Raw genomic sequence first — 25,268 nt, 5'->3', positions numbered from 1 at the left:
TTGATATTATTAAAAAGGTCATTTATTCCCATTAAATCTTAAAATTTTGTAACTTTTTTTTGAGTAAATGCTTATGAAAAAAGTATGGGCTTTAGATACAGAAATCCTGTGTTTGAATTCTATCATTTACTACAAACTGATAATGCCTCTTGCATACTGACAACTTGCCAGGCACTGCTTTTAGCCCTTTACATGTATTAATTCATTTATTGCTTAGTTCCTATCCTATGAAGTAGTTGTTATTATTACACTTATTTTGTCAAAAGGAAACAGAGCCCTGAGTTTAATCATTTTACTACAAATCAGAGCCTGTAAATGGTGGAGAAATGAGATTCGGTCTAAGCACTCTATACCATCTGGCTTTTAATCACTATTTTCTATGATGTTTATTCTCTGTCATCCTAAATTTCTTAAACTAGGTAATTACAATAATACCTATCTTTTAGTTATTATAATGATTATGTTATTATAAATGATATTATGTTGAAAATATCAGCTAGAACCTGATTCGCAGCATGACCTCAATAAATATTTATCAAGGTGCCTGGATGGCTCCATCAGTTAAGTGTCATACTCTTGATTTTGGCTCAGGTCATCATATCACAGTTGGTGAGTTTGAGCCCTGCATAGGACTCCACAGTGACAGTGCATACCTTACTTGGGATTCTCTCTTTCCCCTCTCCCTGCCCCCCGCCCCTGCTTGCAATCTCTCTCTCTCTCTCTAAGTAAATAAATAAATGTTAATAAACAAATAAATAAATAAACATTGATTCAAATTGAACATATTATCATATTTCCATGCATCTCATAATATAAATGGGCAGTATCTAATATAGATAAGCTAACTGAACATAGGGTATTCAAATGTAATATCTTGACATTCCTTTGAAATGTCTTCACTACGTTTTTTGAGTATTTACTCTGTGCCAGGAAGTATGCTACACTGAAAATGTATTCTGTGTCCAACACAACTCTAAGGCATTTATGACATAGGCACTCATAATTTATAAATAAACTAATAAGAAATCAGATATCTAAATAGGATTATGATTATGATGATTAAGAAGCTTAACAGAGCAGGCAAAGGTCTATATGTAATAAGTACACAAGTATCTATTATGATTTTAATTATGAATATTCAATTATTCAATATATTTTTTAATGTTTTATTTGTTTTTGAGAGAGAGAGTGTGAGTAGAGAAGGGGCAGAGAGACAGGGGGACAGAGGGACAGAGGGCTCTGCACTGACAGCAGTGAGCCCGATGCAGGGCTCAAACTCAGAAACTGTGTGATCATAAACTGAGCCAAAGTCAGCTGCTCAACCGACTGAGCCACCCAAGTGCTCTGCAATCTATTTTTTAATATTCATATAAAGGGTTTGCCTTTTTTATAAGAAAATCATATTTATGGAGTAAAATTTCAAAAAAAGTTGTCTAAATTATATTTGATATTCTAAAAATATAACATCTATATTTGCAAATTTTTGCCCTGTTCTTTCAGGTTTTCTCCCAGGATCTTTCTTTGCCTCTAGCTAGCATCATTGTTTTTTCAGTATTATTTCATTAAAAGGGCACATGGGATAGGGATATTTCAAGGAGTTAGGCAAAAAGTATCTACGAAAAATCAGGCATTCAACAAATGTTTGTCTGGTTCTTTTGTGATGCTTAAGAAGGGTTTAAAGATACATAAAATTAGGTTCCTGCCTGCAAGTAAGAGTGGGGGAAAGACAAGGAATCTAAGGATTGCAGTTCACTGAGAAAATTGAAAGAAGAGTAATTTTGCTGAATCTCAATTTATTCACTCTTAAAATAATATAAATATTAGTATTATCAATATTAATAAATATTATACCTACCTCAAAGGGTTGTTGAGGGATTAGTTCAGAACAGTCACTATATGTAAATTTTTATATGCAATAATTTAAAGTTTGCAAATTTTCTATATGTCCATCTAATGGCCACCTAAAGCCTAGAGACGAAACTCTGAGTTGGAGCCAGAATAAGACAGGTGGGCTGGTGGTTAAGTATTGGATTCTGGAGTTTGACCGCTGCGTTTTAATTTTGATTTTGCTATTTACAGGCTTTGTAACCTTGTTAAAGTTACTAAACTACTATGTGCTCATATCTTAGTACATACAATTCAGATAATGACCACACCTGCCTCATAGGGTTCTTTTGAGAATTACTTAAGTTAGAGCACTAGCAGTAGTATCTGGTACAAAATAAGCACTCAATAAACATTATCCACTATTGTTTCTTATTCAAGAAAGACATTTCATTTGTAGTGTTTAAATTCAAGGGAGTCCTAAGAGCTGCGTTCCAAATGACCTAGTGAGTTGGTCTCTTTTCAGGTTTTTAAAACCTACAAACAAAATGTGAAATAGAATTATATCCAATAATGTTTTTTTGTGAAAATCAAGTGATATTTTGCATGTAAATCTCTTTATAAACTGTAGAGATCTCAACCAAAATTACTTGTCATTACAAACATACCTCAGAGATCCTGTGGGTTCAGCTCCAGACCACCACAATAAAGCCAAAACTGCAATAAAGCAAGTTAAATGGGTTTTTTGGCTTCCTAGTGCATTATAAAACTTACATTTATACTATACTGTGGTCTATTCATGTATAATAGCATTGTGTTTACAAAAACAATGTACAGACCCTAATTAAAAATTATTGCTCAAAACGCTAATGGCCATCTGAGCCTTCAATGAGTGGTCATCACTGATCCCAGGTCACCACGAAAAATACAATAATAACAAAAACTTTGAGATATTGTGGAAATTACCAAATTGGGACACAGAGATACAAAGTAAGCAAATATTGTTGGAAAAATTACACTGATAGGCTTGCTCTGCGCACAGTTGTCACAAACCTTCCTTTTGTGAAGGCACAACATCTGCAAAGCACGATGAAGTGAGGTATTCCTGTACTATCTTAGCACTGTTTTAGGTACAGAGGAAACTTTGACCCAGGTAAATCAAAAGGATTTCCCAGTGTCACTTTGTAAATCAGAGAGTCAGACCGGACAACCTACTTGAGTGACCAGAGTGGCTAAGCACAAATGCAAAGAAAATAGCTTCATTACAAGTCACTGTCACTTAGAAGGTTTTATGAGACTTGAAGTGGATCAATTTTAAATTATGTCATTCCCTCTGCATTTTCACACTCATTCAAATGTCAATTTCGATTATAAATAAGTCAGATCATAGACAATTCAACATGTTGAAAGCATGATTTTGTTACAAGTGCACAGTGACTGTGTCTTTAAGTGTTTTTTTTTTTTTTTTTCCTCTTCTTGTTTTTAAGTTATTTCCTGTGGAGAGCTTCCTACACCTCCAAATGGAAATAAGATTGGAACTCAAACTTCATATGGCTCCACAGCCATCTTTACCTGTGATTCGGGGTTCATGCTGGTAGGCTCTGCCGTACGGGAATGCCTTTCTTCAGGTCTCTGGAGTGGATCTGAAACCAGATGCCTAGGTACGGATTTTCGAATTATTTTAACCAACCACACCCCCTGCCCCCCACCCCTAGAAAGGAGGCAGACCTTTTTCCATAATAAGAGATGACCATTTATATCCCATCGGTAAGGATGCTAACCAGAAAATGCTTAACTTTAAAAATGTCTCATGGTAGAAAAGCTATTAAACAGATTACTCTTAAAGTTAATCAACTAGTTTTTGAAATGAGAATCTTAGGTCATTAAGGTGAGATGCATTTTCTTCCAGGCATTGTGAAAATAAAAAGGTGAAAACTAATTGCCGAAAATTATACGTCTGCATACTCGGCTGGGTTAATCACTGTAGCAGTTAATGCGTTCTAAACTATAGTCAATCCTCCTTTCACCTATTTACTTAAAGGTAATGATCAAAGGAGAAAAATGACTTCCGCATTCAAAATCTTTCTCCCTTTTAATTTCACAAGATTTTAACATGTGTAATATTACTTTCTAGTAAAGTTTTTAAATACAATTTTTTTTCAAACCTGATTTTAGGCAAATTGGATTTTTCCCCTTAGGGTTTTTAAATTCATTATTAAAAAAAACTGTTCAGTTAAAGAAACTGAACTAGCTAATTCTGCTTGCCCCTCCTCCTTTATTATTAAAAGAGTATTATGATTTATGCTTTATCTTCTTTTCAGAGACTAAAATAATTTTTTAATATTATGAGAGTGGTATGATTTATGCTTTATTGTTCTCCAAAATGATTTCAAGATATGACAGCAAGTACTGAATTAAGCATAATTAAAATTGTTCTAACTATTCACTTATCTGCTGGGTACAAAGGATACTCTTTTTGTTTACCAATTTAAAAATTGCTGACTATTATGAACAGGTATTGAAAAATATGGACAATGTTTTGCCTCTAAATATTTACTGAGTTTAAGAATATGAGGCATGGCAGAAAAGTGTAGCAATTTAGATACATATCATTTTGCTAATAAGCTTGAAAATATTCATGGCAATACAATCATGATTTGAAACTTAAAAAGGTATAGCTAGGGGTTTTGATTAAAATCCTATTTTTCTGCTCTCAGACATATTTGTTAATAGGTATACTTGGAAGCGTAGAAATAATGGTTTCTTTATGACAGCACGTATATTTGAATATGCTATAAGACCATAGCATAAAAAGTGGTACAAAATTAAGATCTTTACATATTCACATAGGTTTAAAAAATCAAAATATTTTTAATCCTTCCTAAACTACAGGAAAGATTACTGTAGTAAATTACAGATTACTAAATTACAGGTTACTTTAGTTTACATTAAATTTGAAAATGTACATATAAACTAAATTTGAAATACTATATTTTTTGGCTCTATGTCCTGATAAAGTATATAATATTGTGTATTATATACTGAATATTGTATATAGAGGGTGGTTTTATTTACCCGTTTAGAATCCTGATTCTGTTCTTTGAAGAGATAGGGCATAAAAGGAAGATTTGTAAGAAAACATTGCCTCTCGGTCTATGAAGACAACATTGCCATCCATTGCAGAGGATGTAGGTGTCAACACCTAATATAAATTCCAAAGGATGTTGGTCGAAGGAAAGTGCAATTGCCAAACAAGCAAATCCCTAGAATCTTACTCTTGAACTTGATTTTAAGGATTAATGTAGTTCAGTCATTCTCATTTTTGAAAAAATAAAAACAAAATGAAAACAAAACAAGAAAACAAACAAAAAACTTACTCTTTATAGCCCCAGACACTTTTGGCTAAGAATGGCCACTGGAATGTGCTTATAATTTTTTTCCGTAAGTATAGTGCCTTTATTCCCAATCCCCCCAGCCCTTTATTATGAACTTTTCAATTTTTCAGTTGAAACACTAGGCAGTGACCCTTGACATATGCATGTCTCTATGCCCACCACCTAGATGCTACAATTAACATTTTATCGTATTTGCTTATCACATATGTATCTATCCTTCCAGGGCTCTATCAATCCATCAATTCATATTTTTTTTGATGCATTTCAAAGCAACTTGTAGAATTCAGTGCACATTTTTTGTTAAACATCTCAGCATGCATATCATGCCTATCATTCCCTAGAGTTTAATACTTGTTTATTTTCTTGATTCTTTTTTACCACGGCAAAATGTGTATACAATGGAATGTACATCTCATAAACATGCTCATAAGCATGAGTTTTATCAAGTGGTTTTGTTAAACCACTCCGTAGTTATAGAATAATACTGTTACCTAGGAAAAGTTCCTCATGGCCCTGTACAATCTGCAGCTCCCCCAACCCTGTGACAATAATTGTTTTTTCATCATATGTTAGTTCTCCCTGTTCTAGAAATCCATACAGATGGAATTCTACATTATGTACTGTTCATGTAAGACTTCTTTCATTCTTTTTCATCCATGCTGTTGTGTGTATCACTACTTTTTTCACTGTTGAGCAGAATTCCATTATATGAATATGTCACATGTTGGTCAATCTCTTAATGGTAGACACCTCACCCTTGTCCAGTTTTGGGGCCATCATCAAAAACAAGTTGCAATGAATATTCATGTAAATGTCTTTTTTTGTGAGTATATGTATTCATTTCTGAGAGATTTGGGAGTAGAATTCCTGGAAGACTTCTTGCCCCACATTTTTTCCAGCATGTGGTATAGCTAATCTTTTAATTTTATCCATGCCATTGGGTATATAAAGGTATATTATAACATTTTAATTTGCGTTGTCTTGATAATTACTGATAGAGTACAATTTCTTGAGCTTTCTGGTTGCAAGGTCTTCATTATTATGTATTTTATAAGTATTTTCTCACAACCTGTGACTTGTTTATTTTTCTTTTTAATGAGCAGAAATTTTAGATTTTGTTAAAGTCTGTCTTTGCTGGTTATTGCTTTCTGTGTCTGGTTTAGGAAACCTTTGCTCAACCATAAGTCACAAAGATTTTCTTTCATATTTTCTTCTAGAAGTTTTATAGTTTTTGGCCTTTTATATCTATGATTTATTTTTAATTTGTTCTTGTATGTATAACAAAGTAAAATTGAGGTTTAGTTGGGCTTTTTGTTTTTTGTTTTTTGGTTTTTTTTAGAAAGGTATCTGGTACTATTTGTTGAATAGGTTTTATAATAAATCTTGAAATTTTGTATGTATATCCTCCAAATGTGTTCTTAATTTTTAAGATAACTTTAGATACTGTATCTTTTCCAATCTCATATATGTTTTAGAATTAGCTTATCAATTTTTATTTAAAAAAAATTATCTAGTAGAATTATTATCAGGATTACATTGAACCCATAGATCATTTGAGGAGAATTGGCATTTGATAGTGTTGAATCTTCCAACTAATAAACAACATATTTAGTATATTTATTCATTTATATAGGTCTTCAGGTTTTTTTTCTGCAGTAGCAATATTTTGTATTTTTAGCATAGAGATCATGTATATATATTGCTAAATTTATTCCTGAGAATGTTTAGTGTGTTTATAATATTATAAATTATATTGTTCATTTTTAATTATGTTTTCTATTGAATTAAAATTTTCACATTAATTGGTTGCTGCTAGTATATAAAAATATAATTATTTAAAATATTTATCTAGGGGTGCCTGCCTGGGTGGATCTGTCGGTTGACTATCCAACTCTTGGTTTTGACTCAGGTCATTATCTCATGGTTCATGAGTTCAAGCCCCATATTGGGCTCCACACTGACAGTGCAGAACCTGCTTGGGATATTCTCTTTCTCTCTCTCTGTCCCTCACCCACTCATGTTCACTCTCGCTCTCAAAATAAATATTTTACTTTCTAGATACTGGTTTATTAACTCAGAAACAGCCAGATGGAAGATTTGCATAAGGCAAGGGATGTGGGAAGGGTGCAGAGCATCCATGCTTTCTGAGGGCCCCACTCTCCTTAATCTCCTAGTGTTCATCAACCCACAAGCTCTCTGAACCCTGTGCTTTTGGTTTTATATGGAGGCTGCATTACATGGGCATAATTGATTAAATCATTGGCCATTGGCAATTAATTCAACTTCTCTTCCTTCCCTCTTCCCCAGAGTTTACAGGGGTGGAATTGAAAGTTGCAACTTTCTAATCACATGGTTGGCTCCTCTGACAACCAGTCCCCATACTAGGGTGAGGTCCCAAAGCCACTTCATTAACACAACAAAAGAAACTTTTTTTTTTTTTTTTTTTTTTTTTGCTCCTATCATTTAGAAATTTCCAAAGGTTTTAGGAGCTCTGAGCCAGAAACAGGGACCAAGATCAAATATATATTTCCTACTATAAATCATAATATCTATTGGAGATGTCTTTATCAGGTTGAAAAGTTCCCTATATGCTAAATTTATTGTTAGTTTTCATCATGAAGGAGTACTGAATTTTGCCAAATGCTTTTTCTTCATCTATTGAGATAATTATATACTTTTATCTCCTTCATTGTCAATATGTCAGTATCTTTTTTACTCTGTCAAATTAGAGTGGTTGATTTTATGTATGTTTCTAGATTGGTTTTCAAAAATATTAAGGAGTTTTGCATCTATTTTGATGAAGGACATTGGTTTTTCATGTGTCTACCAGGTTTAATATTGGGGCTGATTAAAAACTAACCCTTTTTCTCTAACTTCTAAGAGTGTGTGCAATTTTTTTTTTTTTAACTTAAATGTTTGGTTGAAACAGTAAAAACATTTGAGCCTGAGTGGTTTTATGGGGAGGAGTTTGTTTAAGAATTCAAGTACTTTAGGGGTGCCTGAGTGGCTCAGTCACAGTTGAGTGTCCAACTTTGGCTCAGGTCATGATCTCAAGGTTTGTGAGTTCAAGCCCTACAACAGGCTCTGGGCTGGCAGTGTGGAGCCTGCTTGAGATTCTGTCTTTCTCAAAGTAAATAAAACTTAAAAAAAAAAAAAAAAAGATTGAAAAAAAAAGAATTCAAGTACTTTAATAGATGAAGGGCTATTCATATTTTCTGTTTCATCTTGCTTTAGTTTTGGTATTTAATTTTCAAAGTAGTTGCCCTTCTGAACTGCTACATGTATTGGCATAAAACTGCTCTTCATTTTACGTTATCCTTTTAATCCCTGTAAGCTTGTAGTGGTGTCACTTCATTCATTTCTATTATTGGTAATCTTGTTCTCTGCTTTTGTGTGCTAGATAGAATTAGCTAGGAGTTGAGCAATTTTGCTGCTATTTTTAAAGAAAGATTTTTTAGCTTAGGTAATGTTCTCTGTTGTATTCTATTTTCTATTTTATTGATTTCTGTAGCTGCTTTAATATACCCTTTCATCAACTTTGGTTTTATTTTCTCTTCTTTATTTTGTCCCTCTTTGTCCTGTTCTTAAGGTGGAATCTTAACTCATCGATTATATATCCATTTTTCCTTTTTGATAAAAACAATGCTATAAATTTTTTCACTAAGCACTGATTTATCTGTATTCCTCAAGATTTGATGTGTTTTATTTTTATTTTTACACAGAGTGAAATGTTTTCTAACTTCTTTTAGACCCAAGTGTTGCAAGAAGTGTGTCTTCTTTTAATTCCCAAATATCTGACATTTTGCTAAGTATCATATTTATCTTTATGTCATATGATCATGTTTGCATTATTTGTAGCATGCTTGTAAATAAACTTTTAAGAGTTTAGTAGTGTTATATATGTATATAAATACACAAGACTTAGTTCACAATATTAAAGATATTACTTTCTGACCCATTTCAGCGGGTCACTGCGGAATTCCAGAGCTCATTGTGAATGGTCAAGTCATTGGAGAAAATTATGGATACAGAGACACTGTTGTGTATCAATGTAATCCTGGTTTTCGATTGATTGGTTCTTCAGTGAGAATATGTCAACAGGATCACAATTGGTCTGGTCAGCTTCCATCCTGTGTGCGTAAGTAAGCATGACAGAAGTAATTAGAAGTCTCTGTTCTCATATAATTACCAATAATTTTTTCTTAGGTAAGATGCACATACACTCAGAGACACATAAAACCATCCATAAAACCATGAAAGCAGTAGAAAATATTAGAATGTCTGTTATTATTTGTTTTTTTGTAAAGATAAATTAAATTCAGCTATTCTACTACTTAACATAAATATATAATATTTATAAGTGCATATTCCTATATGGAAGGTATATTCTTGACTAAGTTTTACTTATAAGGATTTTAATTTCTTGAAAGCAAATGCAGCAGCATCAATATTGTCATGATGTACTATTATGAAACTTTTTATAGTGGAAAATACTTTGGATAGATTTTTTTCTAATAATTATGATGCTGTAGTTGTTACATCAAAATCATATCCTGATGGTATCATTAGTAGGGAAAAATTCATCCGACATGACATGAAGAACTGTTGTTCTCATTCCAGTTCTATTACTAATTACATGAGCTAATGCAGGTCATTTAATCTCTCTAGGCCTTAATTCCCTTATATATGAAGTGAATGTTTAAAAGTATTTATGATTATCATTCCTTTTAGCTTCAAAATCCATCTTATTCTTAAATGCATCAATATTAGATGTGCACATTTAATATAATTATAATATATTTCATAAAAGCTTATGTGAAATATTTAAAATTTATTTGTTTGTTTTAAAGCATTCTTTTCACTATTTTAAAATTCACAGGGGCACCAGGGTGGCTCAGTTGGTTGAGCATCCGACTTTAGTTCAGGTCATGATCTCATGGCCAGTGGGTTCAAGCCCCACATCAGGCTCTATGCTGACAGCTCAGAGCCTGGAGCCTGCTTCAGATTCTGTCTTTCCCTCTCTCTCTGCCCCTCCCCCACTTACACTATGTCTCTGTCTCTCAAAAAATGAGTAAATGTTAAAAAATTTTAAATTCATACAAAATTGTGTAACACTATGTAATTTGGGAATTGTTTCAATATCTCTACTGGTTCAACAAATATCTCTCTGATCCTTAATTTAGATATGAACTTACACATGAAGAATAAAGTGGATTGTAAAATAAAACCTTTTTATCAATAATTTTTAAATAACAGCTGCTGTGCTTTGTGCTTTGTGCTTTCTGTTTATGGCATAGATTTGCCCAGTGAGCATTTATTATGACTGTTGTAGTACAAAAATAATAATAAAAATTGAATACTGATAATTGTTTTATTTATCTTACTCCACTGAATACCCAGCATTTCACAATGTTTCACATCACAATCTATCCTATTTTGGACCTGAAAGGCAATTATCAATGTATTTCTTATTTGTGTCTTTTTTTCTAATCCTTTCCATCCCCAATAACTGACCTTTATTACAATTGGTGTTAGAAAATGAGAATAAACACTAAATATGTTGTAATTGTGACATCATGTGATCATACTATAAAGATTTTGAAGGCTTCAGATACATAACACATGGGACTTTTAGCATGGATTCATTAGAAACATTTCACTTATTCTGTGACTAATTACATCCATATTTATAAATTTCATTGTCAAATTTTTACACAAACAACACATATTCATTGAAGTTCTAGTTTCGTGGAAAATACTTCCAGGGCCTGAAATTTAATAGAATAATAGAGCATAGAGTTAACAATTAATACTACTTTCCTAAGGGGCATATGTGTGTGTGTGAGAGAGAATGTGCACACACACACACACATGCGCAAACTGATGATTTAAAGAGAGCATATTATGCCTGGGTCTGTCCTAGATTTTTTCCCCTTTCATTTATATTGAGGTCTAGCCAACTAATACCACTGTTTTTCTTGTTGAATAATTGAGACTATAAAAGAAAATTGGCCTTTGGGGTAAAACTGGTTTCTTTATTGATAATTTTAACAAGAATAAGATGCAGTTAAATTTCCAAATGAGTAGATTGACATTAACAACACAGCTGAAAAATAATTGCTCTTGGGTCATTTCAGAAGTCCTAAAAGTGACTATGGTTTTTCACTGTGCCCAATTATGAAGCCCTATTACTGGATTTGCTCTGATTAATAGAGGGAGATGATGCAATAAAACAGTTCACAGAAAAAGAGTGGTCAGGAAAAGCCCAAGCACTACACAAAATCATAACAGAACTTTAACCCTAAAAAACTTTTAAATATTTTACCTAATTGGTACATCATTTCCCAACAAAATTGCGCTAAATTATGAAACATCAATTGTGAAGAAAATAAATCATTAAGATTGATTGTTTTAGAGAATGTTAATCTTGGTATCCCAAAATAGTAAAGAGAATTCTAACACAGCATTGTGCATTATTTTTATTGTTTACATTATATAGTCACGTTAATTCTTGACGCACACTTTGTCTATTATCCATAAAAATGAATCATATAAATGATATTAAAATATTTCAAAATTAAATACAAAAAATCCTGTTTTTATATACCTTTAGTTCTCAAACTTAACTAGAAGAGGAAAATAGGTTTGGTTTCATTCTTCTGCTACTAACTAGAGACATAAACTTCAATCATTCCCAGATTTGTTTGAATTTCAGTATTTGTCCCTAAAGAGAGAGAGGGGGAGGGCGGAAGGGAGAGAGAGAGGGAGAGATAGAGAGAGATAATGAAAAGGTACCATGATTCTTTAAGCATCTCTGCATCACCTGCATAAAATGATCACAATTATAAATATATATCTATTTACTAATATAATATTTCTATTATATTAGACTATTTTGGCATTCTAAATTGCTCATTTGTAAAGGTAAAAGCACTTTAAATATATTTTCACATAAAAGTGATCTTCTTTCTATGTTGTTTGGAATGACTAACTGCAATTGTCATGTGATAACTGATAACCAAATATTCTGCTTTGTTCTTCTCCTCTCCCTCACCCATTACCATTAGCTGTTAGCTGTGGTCACCCTGGTAGCCCAATTTATGGAAGAACAAGTGGCAATGGATTCAACTTTAATGATGTGGTGACATTCTCTTGCAATATTGGGTATGTAATGCAAGGGCCCACAAAGGCACAGTGCCAGGCCAACAGACAGTGGAGCCATCCCCCACCAGTGTGCAAAGGTAAAAGTCTAATGATATTCCAGCTTAGAGCATGGTAGTAATATGTTGTGTCAACATACGTGACAACATTGAAATAGCTTGGGCAGATTAGTAGAAAGTTTTCAGCTAATAAACCAAACAGATTTAATATTGGTGTTCTTTCATTTAGCTATGCTTTCCTTTTCACCTTAATTTTTACCTTATGGTTTTAAAAGGTAAAAGTAGCAGGTTTTATTTTAACTGCTTAGCTTTATTATCTTGTGCCCATTTTATGGCTGCCTCTAAAAAGTCATTAAGGTCATTTTTATTTGTTTTCTTTATAAATAAGGTAACTTACCTTTGGATTTTTTTTTTCATATTTTTGGAGAGACTGTTTGAGTCCTGTATTACCATTTGCCTACACTGGGGGGTTATTTATTGTTTTCTCTATAGAAATAGATTAAAGAGAATTTTTTGGTGATTTTCCATTTCCAAAGAAGTATGATATACTTCATATTGTCTGAAAAAATACAATCAAGTTATAATTTTTCTACATTTTTTGTGGTTTAACTATAGCTTAAGGTATCATTCTTTAAATCTATATTCAGAAGAATACTTATGGAGGTACCATTATTCAAAGTTTCTTCAAAAACCTTTTCCTTTTCCTATCTTTTCAACCATATGATTTCGCTTCATTAGATAGCCCATTCATTAATTTTATTCCTAGAATCTTTGATTTGATTGAATTTACCTTTGATACTCCATCTCTGATGGAAATCTATGTAGGTCTATGTATATTATTCTAAACACAACTTTCAAAATTTGTCATCTGTTTAGTGGTGAACTGCTCTGATCCTGGAATTCCAGCCAATTCCAAAAGAGAAAGTAAAATAGAACATGGAAATTTCACCTATGGCACTGTGGTATTCTATGATTGCAATCCTGGATATTTCTTATTTGGATCTTCAGTTTTAATATGTCAACCAAATGGACAGTGGGACAAACCTTTACCAGAATGTATCAGTAAGTAGATAATGTGAATTATTCCTTGAGAAAATGCCATGGAAGCAAAATGGATGCCTATTGTCTTATAAAGTATCTAGAGCTATATGTCAGAAGGATTTTGTTTTTAATTATTTCTTGTAATTTTTTTATTTAATTTTATATTGTGAAACTATACTTCCCTGTATTCTGCCACTTGAATGCCAAATGCCATTTTTTATTAATATGAATGGGATTCTTTGGCTTTGAGCTTTGATGAAGCAGATAGATTATGAAAAGCAACATCTTTTATAGCCTATGATATTACCATCCCATAAAAGGCAATTATATTTTGATTTTCCTTTGTGCTAATATTTTAAATTTCATTTAAGGCTATATTAGTCTTAATATAAACATCTACCAGGGCCTTAGAGTACTTGAGGATTTAGACAAATGTGTTACTTAAAACTTAATGATTTAAACATTTATCATATTACAGACACATACACATATAAATGCAGTAAATGTTAATACACATCATTTTTCAAGTCAGTGAACATCTATTGGAGTACACTGTGTTATATGTTGTGTTGGAGTTGTAGAATATAAATAACATAAATTATAGCAGATATGCACGAAATTCGCATGCATAGTGAGGAAATAATTTAACAGAAATAATTACGTGAGAATATAGAGAAATGAACATGAATTTGAAATATTTAGTTAGTTATTAAGTCTCAGCTATAGCTATGTCTCAAAGAGTTGATGAGTCATGAAAAGAAAGACAAGAACTTTATAGATTGAAGAGGCAGTGAATCAAAACTCATTGTGCAAGTGATTTTTGGTTATACTAAATTTCCAAATTATAAAATTATTTTATGATAATGTTTTAGTTAAACATAATTTATAGGGTGGGATTTCTTGAAAATTTTGTGAAATCATTCATGCTCTAATGAGGCAACAAAACTTTATGCAGTGCCCATTAAATTTCAGCTTCCATGCAAATAAGTCAATTGTTGATCTTTTGCTTAAAATGTATTCCACTAGTTTATACAGTTTAGTCTAATAGATTGACTATTTCACTTACTTTACTTTGTGTGGCTATAGCATTAAAGTTAAAAATCTTTCATAAGACATATAAACATGAACTTTTTCAGATTTTCTTAGCTCTCGTGCACATTTTTTGCCCTTTTAATTTCCTGTAGTATCTTTGGTAAATGCAAAGTACTCAGGGGTTTTTATTAAGTTTATATCCCCTTATGTGCTATTTAAGATTCTGGAGTTACATTGCATTGAATATTTTTCCATGTTACAACTAAAAGGGGATACACAGTTCCCAAGCTACCTCTAGGTTATAAAGAAAATACAATGCACTGATATCTGATTCCACAATGATATCCACTGATATCCACTGATATCTGATTCTACAATGCACTGATATCTGATTCCACTATGCTTAGTAGTGTTTCAGTTAACAAGACACAGTATTTTCTTCATACAGCATGATTTATACATTACCAGCCAGGATTAGAATTATTCTAGACTATATATTAGATTGTGTGTCACAGATCCATCTTCAAATGAGTTCCCTCTCCTTTACCTTCAAAATCCTTCCATTTTAATTTTGTATGGGCTCATTTTGAATCCCATATAGCATTGCAGGTCTTTATTTAGCTATTTCACATTACTTCTCTCTCTAACTTGCATATCCTTGTCCAGGCACATATATACTTCAAACCCATGCACGTATGCGTATAAACACACACTCACCACCACACACATAACAGAGTTAAACTCACTCATTCATGCATACTTGGAGTGTTCCTGAAAAACACTGGTGAGCAGGTTAACGAGATTACTCATATAACTGCAACTTACATTTTATTTTTTAAAAGCTAGCTTTCACATGGATGTTTGACTTCGGGAGGTTAGGTATATTTGAACAGATAATTTACTTCTGATTTATAAAAAGTGGTGCAGGTTGTTCGATAGGAGATATAAAAAAATTTTATATTCAATAATTATGTATTGTAGTGATTGACTGTGGACACCCTGGCGTTCCTCCTAATGCAGTCCTGTCTGGTGAGAAGTTTACCTTCGGGTCCACTGTTCACTATTCCTGCACAGGAAAGCGTACCCTTCTAGGCCAGTCATCAAGGACTTGCCAGTTAAACGGCCATTGGAGCGGAGCACAACCTCATTGTTCAGGTACCACTTGGAAAATTGGACAATGTGTGCTGAAAGTTGTATTATTAGTATTGTTATTATTAGAAATATATACACAAAACATCCCTAAAGAGATAAAAATAATAGTTTTAAAAACTCATGAGACAAACTGTAAGATAATTTATACAATTATTGGAATACTTCTTAAGGCAATTTAGATTCAGAGCACAAATTAATACTCATCTTGTAGATGATAAATTACTGATACATGTTTGAACTGTGTTATAGCTAATGTAAATAATTAAGTGGTTTTAGGATGCTACTCTGAGTACAATGCTTTTGTTCATTAAAATGGTGAGCCACTCAAGTTTGAGTATTCCATTTTAGCCGATGCAAATGTAATTTTCCCCAGAAAACAATGTTATTTAAATGATTTTTCTGTTAGAGTTCAATTCTATTAAACTTTCTACACAATCGATTACTTAATAGCATACTTTTAAAATAAAGCCCTAAATGTTTTAAATTAAACTAAGCCAAGTTTTCTGAAAGATATTAATAGAGTAATATATAATTTGAGTTTCTGTAACCCAAATAGAGTTATCTTATAATAAATGAATGTCGAAGCTATTAAAAATTAATAATTTATTGAACAGTATTTGATAAATCTTCTTTTGAGCTGTTTAAGCTACTGCTTTTCTTAAAATAAATGTCACTTAGGGCACCTGAGTGGCTCATTCAGTTGAGCATCCAACTTCGGCTCAGGTCACAATCTTGGGGTTAGTGAATTTGAGACCTGCTTCAGATCCTCTGTTTCCCTCTCTCTCTCTCTGCCCCTCCCGTACTTGCGCTCTCCTTCTCAAAATTAAATAAACAAACAAAAATAATGTCAATTAAGTTTTAGATCTGTGATGTCTCCCTTTTTGATACTACTTATTATATATTTGTTTTTACCCATCAGTTAAATGTTGGTGCTTATTTTTCTGCCTGTTGTTTTATTTATATTTTGCTCATTATCTTTATATTATTTTCTCTGTGGAGATCATAATGACGACGCAACATCGAGTTGTTGTTTTCCCTTTAGAAGTAAAAGTTGTGAAATGGGGGTGCCTTTGCAGCTCAGTCAGTTCAATATCTCACTTCGGCTTAGGTCATGATCTTGCTATTCAAGGGTTTGAGCCCCCGCTGGTCTCTGTGCTGACAGCTCAGAGCCTGGAGCCTGCTTCAGATTCTGTGTCTCCCTCTTTCTCTGCCCCTCCCCCAGCTCATGCCCTGTCTCTCTCTCAAAAATAATTAAACATAAAAAAAGTTTACAAAGAAGTTGTGAAATGGTTACTTATTTCAGAGTCTTCTTATAATTAGTGGTTAATCCCTGTGAAGTAACTACCTAGGACTTCAAATTTAGTCTATAGATTTAAAAAAAACTCTTATTTTTTAAACTCTTTTTTTTAAATTTTTTAATGTTTTTTTTATTTATTTTTGAGACAGAGAGAGACAGAGCATGAACGAGGGAGGGGCAGAGAGAGAGGGAGACACAGAATCGGAAGCAGGCTCCAGGCTCTGAGCCATCAGCCCAGAGCCCGACGCGGGGCTCGAACTCACGGACTGCGAGATCATGACCTGAGCTGAAGTCGGACGCTTAACCGACTGAGCCACCCAGGCGCCCCAAAAAAACTCTTATTTTTAATGTGACCATAATGTGACTTTAATGAGAATTAAAACTTATCTTACAGTAACTCAATTAGATAACCGATTATGCATAAAAACATAAACCTATATGCATATATCCCAATGTATTAGAAAACTGCTTCTGAATTGCAAACAAGAATGCGCATAGATATTTAAAGTGAAATAGTGATCTTAACATTTTGTGTGGTTGTCAATATTACATCACATGAAAATGAGGTGGTGTAAAGAAGGATTCCAAATATACAGGGCACGTCAAAAAAGCCATCTGCACACAGCTTTTCAATGTATATGCCTTCAAGTTTCTCTCTCTCCTTCTTTCTCTCTCTTAATGTATAATAATATAGTGGCAACTCTGATTAGAATTATTTAAGAAATGATAAAGGGACTGAATAAATCTTAATGTTAAAATCAAAAGATGAACACCTAGCCATGAGCAAAATCCTTGTTAGGAACTTAAGTCAGGGGCCCCTGGGTGACTCAGTTGATCAAGCATCTGACTCTTCATTTTGGCTCAGTTCATGATCTCATGGTTCATAGAATAGAGCCCCACGTCGGGCTCTGTGCTCACAGCACAGAGCCTGTTTAGGGTTTTCTCTCTCCCTCTCTCTCTGTTCCTTTACTACTCATTGTCTCTCTCTCTCTCAAAATAAAGAAATAAACATTTTTTAAAAGGAGCTTAAGTCAGAATTTCTAATCTTTGTTTACAATTTATTTTTATATTTTCATATTGGAAAGAATACAATTCATTTATCTTTGATCAGTGGCCATTGGTAGAGAAAATTAGGGGGTGAGATTTTAGTCTACAGGATACTGTATTGTAACATTTACGTTTTCCAGCACATTACAGTTCTAATTTCACACAAAAAATATTTTCAGCTATTAGGAAATTCAGAGAAGGAAACATGCAAATTATCAAATACAGTTTTTAATTTTACTTTTATAAATTCTTTGTCATTTGAGCTCGTAGTATTATCAATTATAAATTTTCCATTAATTTGGTCATTATCTAGGTTTTGAGATACTGATAAAACGTCCTTAGCCTGTTTACTAGGCCCAAATATCACGGATATGGCAAATAACATTATACTCTGCATGATTTTCTTTTTCCTTTAGGCCTTTTCTATGACTAGACTCAGATGGGAAATGTGAATTATGATTTTGCCCAGTCAGCGTATCATACTAAGTGGGCTTGGATGGCTCAGTGAGTTAAGCACCCAACTCTTGACTGTAGCTCAGGTCTTGATCTCAAGATCATGAGTTCAGGACCTGAGTTGAGCTCCACTCTGGGCATCTAGCCTACTTAAAAATAAATGAATAAAAATTTTTTTAAAAACACAGCATGCACAAACACAAAAGCCTACAAGCATTTGGACTAAATCATGAACATAGTCAACGTTTAATGAGATGAATTAATCTGAACTGTATTGAATTTCAGGCGATGCTACTGGTACCTGTGGGGATCCGGGTACTCCTGGTCATGGTTCTAGACAGGAAAGTGATTTCAGAACCAAAAGCTCTGTACGTTTTGCTTGTGATATTGGTTATATCCTTCATGGCTCAGAAGAAAGAACGTGTTTAGCCAATGGCAGTTGGACTGGAAGGCAACCAGAATGCAAAGGTAATCTAAGCAGAAACTAAATACACTGAAAGGATTGGAATTTAATGTGCATCTGAATTCAGTTGGTCACTATACTACAGGTGCAATCACTACTAGCCATTCGTCCTGTCCCATCGCTGGAATAAAGGCATTAGTATTACATTTAACTCACCTCATCCTATAGGAGAACTATGATAGATAATAATTATAAAAAATATCTCTCATGGGCTATGTATACACAAACATTATTTAATACAACAAACATCGCGATGGGAAAAATTAAAAATATTTCTTAAAAGCATTTATATTTACCTCTTCACCACAGACCTTTACGTAATAGACACTATCAGGGAACAAACAGATTGTTCTTAACATTAGTTCAAAATCTGTTTTAGTTTTCAGGTTTGTAGAAATGGAAAAATATAAGAAGATGCCTAATTATAAATGAAATTTTTATGTATAGAGTACAGTTGTTGATAGCTTGAATCCTTAAAAATTTTGGTGTTTAAGTAAAATTGTTAATCATTCTGACTGACTCAGAGTTAACATAATTAACTCTTTACAGATTGGCTAGAAAATGAAGTTTCGCTGAAAAATTATCCATATAATTTAAACTGTTCTTTTTGAGATGACTTTAGTGCAAAAGCTAAACTTGCAAAGGTAATTATGAAATGTACTTGATGTTTTACCGAATGTAACAGGTTTTATAAATAGAAAATAAGTCCCAATAGAACCTTCTTGACAGTTTCCTGTTTGATTATATTTCAAAATCCTTTGACGATGTTTAAAATTAGTGTCCGCATTCTAGGAAAGAAGGATAGTTATCTTTTTTTAACATTACCAAATTTAATCTTAATTAAGAGACTTGCAGCTCAGTTGCTATTATAAGGGAAACAAATTGAGAAACAATATTGCTGAGCAAAAGGCAATAAGTAAGACTAAGATCTTTAATGACTCCTCAAACTTATTTTCCAAAGGAAAAATCTCTATAAATATATTGTACATGGGTGATCCTTTTGTTCGGCTGAACTACAAAATAGTTTTTAGATGACATGTGTAGTGCTGACTTTGTTTTGTTAGTATGTACATTATGGATAAAACAGAACGAGGAGTTAGAGAAAATATAACAGAATTAACATTTTTCTCATGGATGGAGTTCATACAAATCATTTAGAAAAGCATTCTAGTAGATGAGTAGACAGAAGGAATGAACAGAAAACACAGAGGAGCCAAAAAACAATATTGTAACCTATAGAAAAAAATTCTACATAACTACTTGTCAGAAAATTAGAATTGATCATCAAAGCATCATTTTTCACCTGTTTAAAAATGAAATTCTAGTGTATGTACAACAAAACTAGAACTTGAAAACATTTCTGGAGGTTTTTTTGTCATAATATTTTAGGATAGGATAATTTGACAAAATACATATTTATTCATAGAATATATATAGCTTTGATTTATTAACTTCACTTTTGAGGATTTTTTCCTAAGAAAATAAAAATATTAAAGAAAACACACAATTGTGATGATGCAATTTTATATTTCTAATTGGTTATGACCAGCAACAATTGAAAATAATTAGACAGCAGTTGGAAAAATATTACATAAGCAATTCTATGTTTACATGGTGTAACAGTATATCATCAATAAAATATTAGAATAAAGGCCATGAGAAAATGTAAATTTCTCATGTAAATTTCATGTAAAACTGTTAAAAATTAAGATTCAGAATTAGGCACTCTAGTAAAATTAATGGGAAATGATATTTATTTAAAACAAAGAATAAAAGGCAGTACACAAAAATGATAACAGGACAGAGTGGTGAAATTTGGAGGATTTTATTCTCTTTATTCCAAATGTTTTGTAACATTATATTACTTTAGTAACAGTAAAATATAAAAGCTTTCATAGGATGTATGGATGTGATGAATAAAACACATGAAAATAAAAATATCAGAAGTTTTAAAATAATTTAATAAATAGAAAATACAAATTTAAAGAACATAGCATTTTGATAAACTGACAAGGATTTTAAAAATGATGGTGTCTGATGTTGCAGAGAACGTGTGAAAACAAGCAAAATTTTTTTACACCATTGATACAAGTGCATTGTTATAACATCTTGGGTAACTCTATATATACTTCAAAAAAGTAAAAACATTTTTCAAAAATAAAAATTATTGAGAAATTCCACTTCCAGAAATTTATCTTAAAAATACCATATGATTTCACTCATGTGGAATTTAAGAAACAAAACAAAGGATCATAGGGGAAAACGAGAGAGCAGAAAATCAAGAAACAGACTCTTAACAATGGAAAACAAACTCATGGTTACCAGAGGGGCAGTGGATGAGGTGACAGATTAAGCAGCGTTCTTCTTGTGATGAGCACTGAGAGTTGTATGAAAGTGTTGAAACAACAAATTGTACACCAGAAGCTCATATTACGTTGTATGTTAATTAATTGGAATTTAAATAAAAACTTAAAAAACGGGACCTATGTACACAGTTGTATACATAAGCTAGAGTATGTTAAACTGTATTATATGATAAAGAAATAAAACTAAATTAATTTCATGTAGGTCAATAGGAGATTGGTTAGGTAAGTCATGAATATACATATAATAGAAAACTATCCAGTTACTAAACTTTATGAAAGAAGGATGCCCTAATTATAATGTTGAGTAAGAAAAATAAGATTACAAAATAACATATTTCTATCTTTTAAAAGGGTATTATTTTACTCCTGTGTACTTTGTGCTTAGCACAGTGCCTGAAATAAACATCATGATGAATATATATCCATTTATATATATTTGCATATACGTATTAATATAAGTATATATAAATATTTTACCAAGTGCTATCTCTTGGTGGATTTATACATTACCTTTAATTTCATCTTTATACTTTCATTTATTTTTTGACTTTTCATAAATAGCTATCACCTTGATAAAAAGTGACAAAAAAGGTACAGTAATTTTAAAAATTATCTCTAGTAACAAAAAAGGGTAAACATAAAATATGATTCATATAATGTATCTGACACACAAAAATAACCAACTGGCAAAAATATATCATGTTTAAGCCTTTCATTTACTAGTCTAAATAAAATCCAATACTCTCATTATACACTATCAGAATCATGCTTATGAATTTGTGCTAGTTGAAAATCTGCCATTAACTAGTTGTTAGACCGTGGGCAAGTTACTTAATCCTTGTGTGCCTCATTTTCTTACCAGGGAATGGTAATGATGTTAATATCAACTCAGAATTTTTGTGATATTAATTAATATTGAAAAAGTTGTGGCCGTCACATAGTAAGTGCTCAATGAATGTTAACCATCATTTGTATTAGATTAGGTCAATTGACAACTGAGAAATGACTCTAGGAGAAATGGCTTTGTCAGCTAGTAGTAAACATAAATGGAGCTATGTTCACAGATAACAATCAACTCCCACTTTCCCCGAATGTTAGTATTATAGAGGGAAAGTTGTTATCGCTGCTCTTGCTGTGTCCAGAAAGCTTTCAGCTTTCACGCATGATAGATTTGCACTTACCTCCTTTCATTTTAAGTTAATTTTACTTGTGTAATTCAGATAACATTCTGAGTAAGAGAAATGTATGTATTGAGGGGGAGGAATTAGAGACCAGAGAACAGGAGTAATAGTGTGATTTCTCTGTACCTGGAAACCACCCTGACTAGAGAAGTTCTTGATTTTTATTGTGCAAGAGATAGACTGAACCTGGGTCCTTATTACAACATGCAAACTACATGACATCTTAAAACAAGGATAATGTTTTTCGAATCTTTCTTGTGTTGTGTCAAGGCTATGGGGCATGATACATAACGGATAGATATGACCAGATTATTATTTTAGGCAGGTACTAATGAATATAGAAGAGGATAATTACTCTTGACAGCACATAAAAATATTTACTGTATCATATGTTCTGCTGGAAATATTATTTGGAGTATGACATTGTTGTATTATGTATGAAATGTGTAAGTTTCCTATCTACATACACATACACAAACATACAGTACTATTACAAAGGAATGGCAAAATTAAATATTTGAGATGCAACAAGTGATTTAGATGGTACTTCTAAAAGTATAATTACATTTCATATTCATAAAGATAACCTTAAACTATAAAGTACTAAAATACCCTCTTATATTACAGCAAAATTTAGTATTATGTCTAACATAGGCTTGCTTTTAAGAGATTTTAAAAATTCACTTATGGCATTAATGACCAATAGTTAAAAATAATACAGAATATCTAATTATATAAGGCATTTGTGTTTGTGATTCTTATTTAGGATATGTTGCAAACTTAATGCCACACATTCATAGAATTTACTTTGTTTTTATTCAATTTATTGTTTTGTACACCTTAGCCCAGAAATAGAGATAATAAAGTTTTAATGCAAATCATTTATATACTTACATAAATAAAAATATACATGGATGTTTATAAGACTTAAATTGTTCATTTTATATCTATCCTCTTAGTACAATTAAAATAAATCTGTCACATCTTGTTGTTACATCTATTCCAGTTTTACATGAGTTGTTTTTTAGACCGACTCTTCTAATCCTTCTTTGAAAGATTTTGTAGTACCCAAAGGCAGTACTCTCAAGTAATTACTTTACTGTGTAATGTTTCTACCAAAGGCACTAAAAAAAGTCTTCAAAAAGTAGCCGTGATTTGCATCCCAGTAGTTAAACTAATAGAGTCAATATAAATTCATCTTGAATTTCAACTATTTATAAAAGATAATCCAATGCTTCTTTTAGAAACTTTTGTAGCTCCTTTGGATAATTTGAAAGAATCATTTAGTCATTACCTTTTTGTGAGAGGAATTCTAAAACACTTTTACATCCACTCTTACCCGTTTTGTTTTATAGCCATACAGTGTGGCAACCCAGGAACAACAGCCAATGGAAAAGTCTTTCGGATTGATGGCACAACGTTTTCCAGTTCAGTTATTTATTCTTGTATGGAGGGATATATCCTTTCTGGACCTTCAGTTAGACAGTGCACAGCCAATGGAACATGGTCTGGAAGCTTGCCTAACTGTACAAGTAAGTTTCTTCTCATTAGTTTAAACTATCACTAGTTATGTGAAACATATTTGAGGATATAAATGTGTATGTGCGTGTTTTGTATTTAATCAAACCATGCCAGGTTGTGAATATTGGTATTTGTCTTCCAGAGTAAAAGGGGGTAGTAGTGTAATAGTTAGAATGTGCACCAGTGGCTTTAAGTATCAGTTGGCTTACCAAGGTACTACACTGGCAGAGGAAAGAGGAATCACAGAACATCAGTGCTGTTAATTATAATTTAACCGTTCTTTAAGGATAGTGATGAATTATCAGCTGTAATTGAGATTAAATATACAAAGGAAGCAATTTTATTTTGTCCGTTAATGCACATCAATAACTGACTTGGTTTTAAAATTTCTAAATGAAGAACATGTTGTTTCTGGGGCTCAAAAAGCTATCGGGCTTTTGTCAAACATAGGGTTGCGAAGGTCAGTAGTTGCTCTCGACAGTGTCAGTTGTGGAGCAGCCCTGGACTGACCTAATAATTCGCAGAAATCTAACTGAGGAGACAGGCTTTATACTGTGTGTGGGCCAATGACCCATTCCCTTCCCTTTAAAAGTGTAGCTCTTTTGTGAGTATTTGCATTTCCTGAATGACTGGCTCAGATGAATCATCCCAGAGGAGGATGCCATCAAAGCCATGTCATGACCTCCTGTGATAGGAGACAGTTGCTTGTAGTTACTATCTTGCCTACAGAGATTGTGTGTGCAGTGACAGGGCTGTTGAGGTGACTTGTGTGTATAGTGTCTCTTCAAAGGTGAAGGGAGACTATGGCTAGGAGAGTATTGAAATGACCACCGAATAGAACACATTAGCCACATCTATAATAGCAAAACATTTTCCAGTTGTTCGTTCGAGTCAGTAAAAAGTAATATCCCTGGCCCTATGTCAGCCCCAGGCATTGTTACATCTAATCTTTTGGATAATTCTTTACCTGCCCTTGGGCAGGTCCTCACAGACTCATCAGTATTTTGCTGAATACTCAGGGAGTTCTCTTCCTACATCTCTCTTTCTTTCTGTGCCTGTCCTTTCCGGTACTCTGTCTCACAAACTCTATCCATTTTGCTCTCTCCGGGCTCTTAGATCCATCTCTTCAACACAGGGAGTCTGCCTGGGGTCCTCCCCTCTGTGCCAAAGCCTGGAAGTTCTTCTCTGAAGGCAGTTCTACTCTAAAGGCAATCATAGGACTCATCTCCTTTGTTTTCTGTCTCTCAAGGATCACGGTGCTTCTGTGCTTTCCTGCCTGATGAAACCTGGTTTTTGTTTCGTGTGTGTGTGTGTGTGTGTGTGTGTGTTTTCTTTT

The 25,268-nt window shown here is 32.8% G+C and overlaps 1 protein-coding gene across 6 annotated transcripts in view; it reads left to right on the top strand.

The window, feature by feature from the left end:
• Positions 1-25,268, top strand: part of CSMD3 (CUB and Sushi multiple domains 3) — a 1,247,213-nt gene that overhangs the window by 1,166,194 nt on the left and 55,751 nt on the right. For all 6 annotated transcript variants that reach the window (XM_053896606.1, XM_019467839.2, XM_019467838.2 and 3 more), the window contains 7 exons: positions 3,312-3,485; positions 9,184-9,357; positions 12,287-12,460; positions 13,256-13,441; positions 15,434-15,607; positions 18,687-18,869; positions 23,767-23,943. In XM_053896606.1, the coding sequence (XP_053752581.1) occupies positions 3,312-3,485; positions 9,184-9,357; positions 12,287-12,460; positions 13,256-13,441; positions 15,434-15,607; positions 18,687-18,869; positions 23,767-23,943 (1,242 nt within the window). The remainder of the gene's footprint in view (positions 1-3,311; positions 3,486-9,183; positions 9,358-12,286; positions 12,461-13,255; positions 13,442-15,433; positions 15,608-18,686; positions 18,870-23,766; positions 23,944-25,268) is intronic.

The sequence above is a fragment of the Panthera pardus genome, unplaced genomic scaffold (assembly GCF_024362965.1).
Source record: "Panthera pardus isolate Hobbes unplaced genomic scaffold, ASM2436296v1 HiC_scaffold_7, whole genome shotgun sequence".
Classification (NCBI taxonomy): Eukaryota; Metazoa; Chordata; class Mammalia; order Carnivora; family Felidae; genus Panthera; species Panthera pardus.
This window is presented reverse-complemented; position numbering and strand designations above follow the sequence as displayed.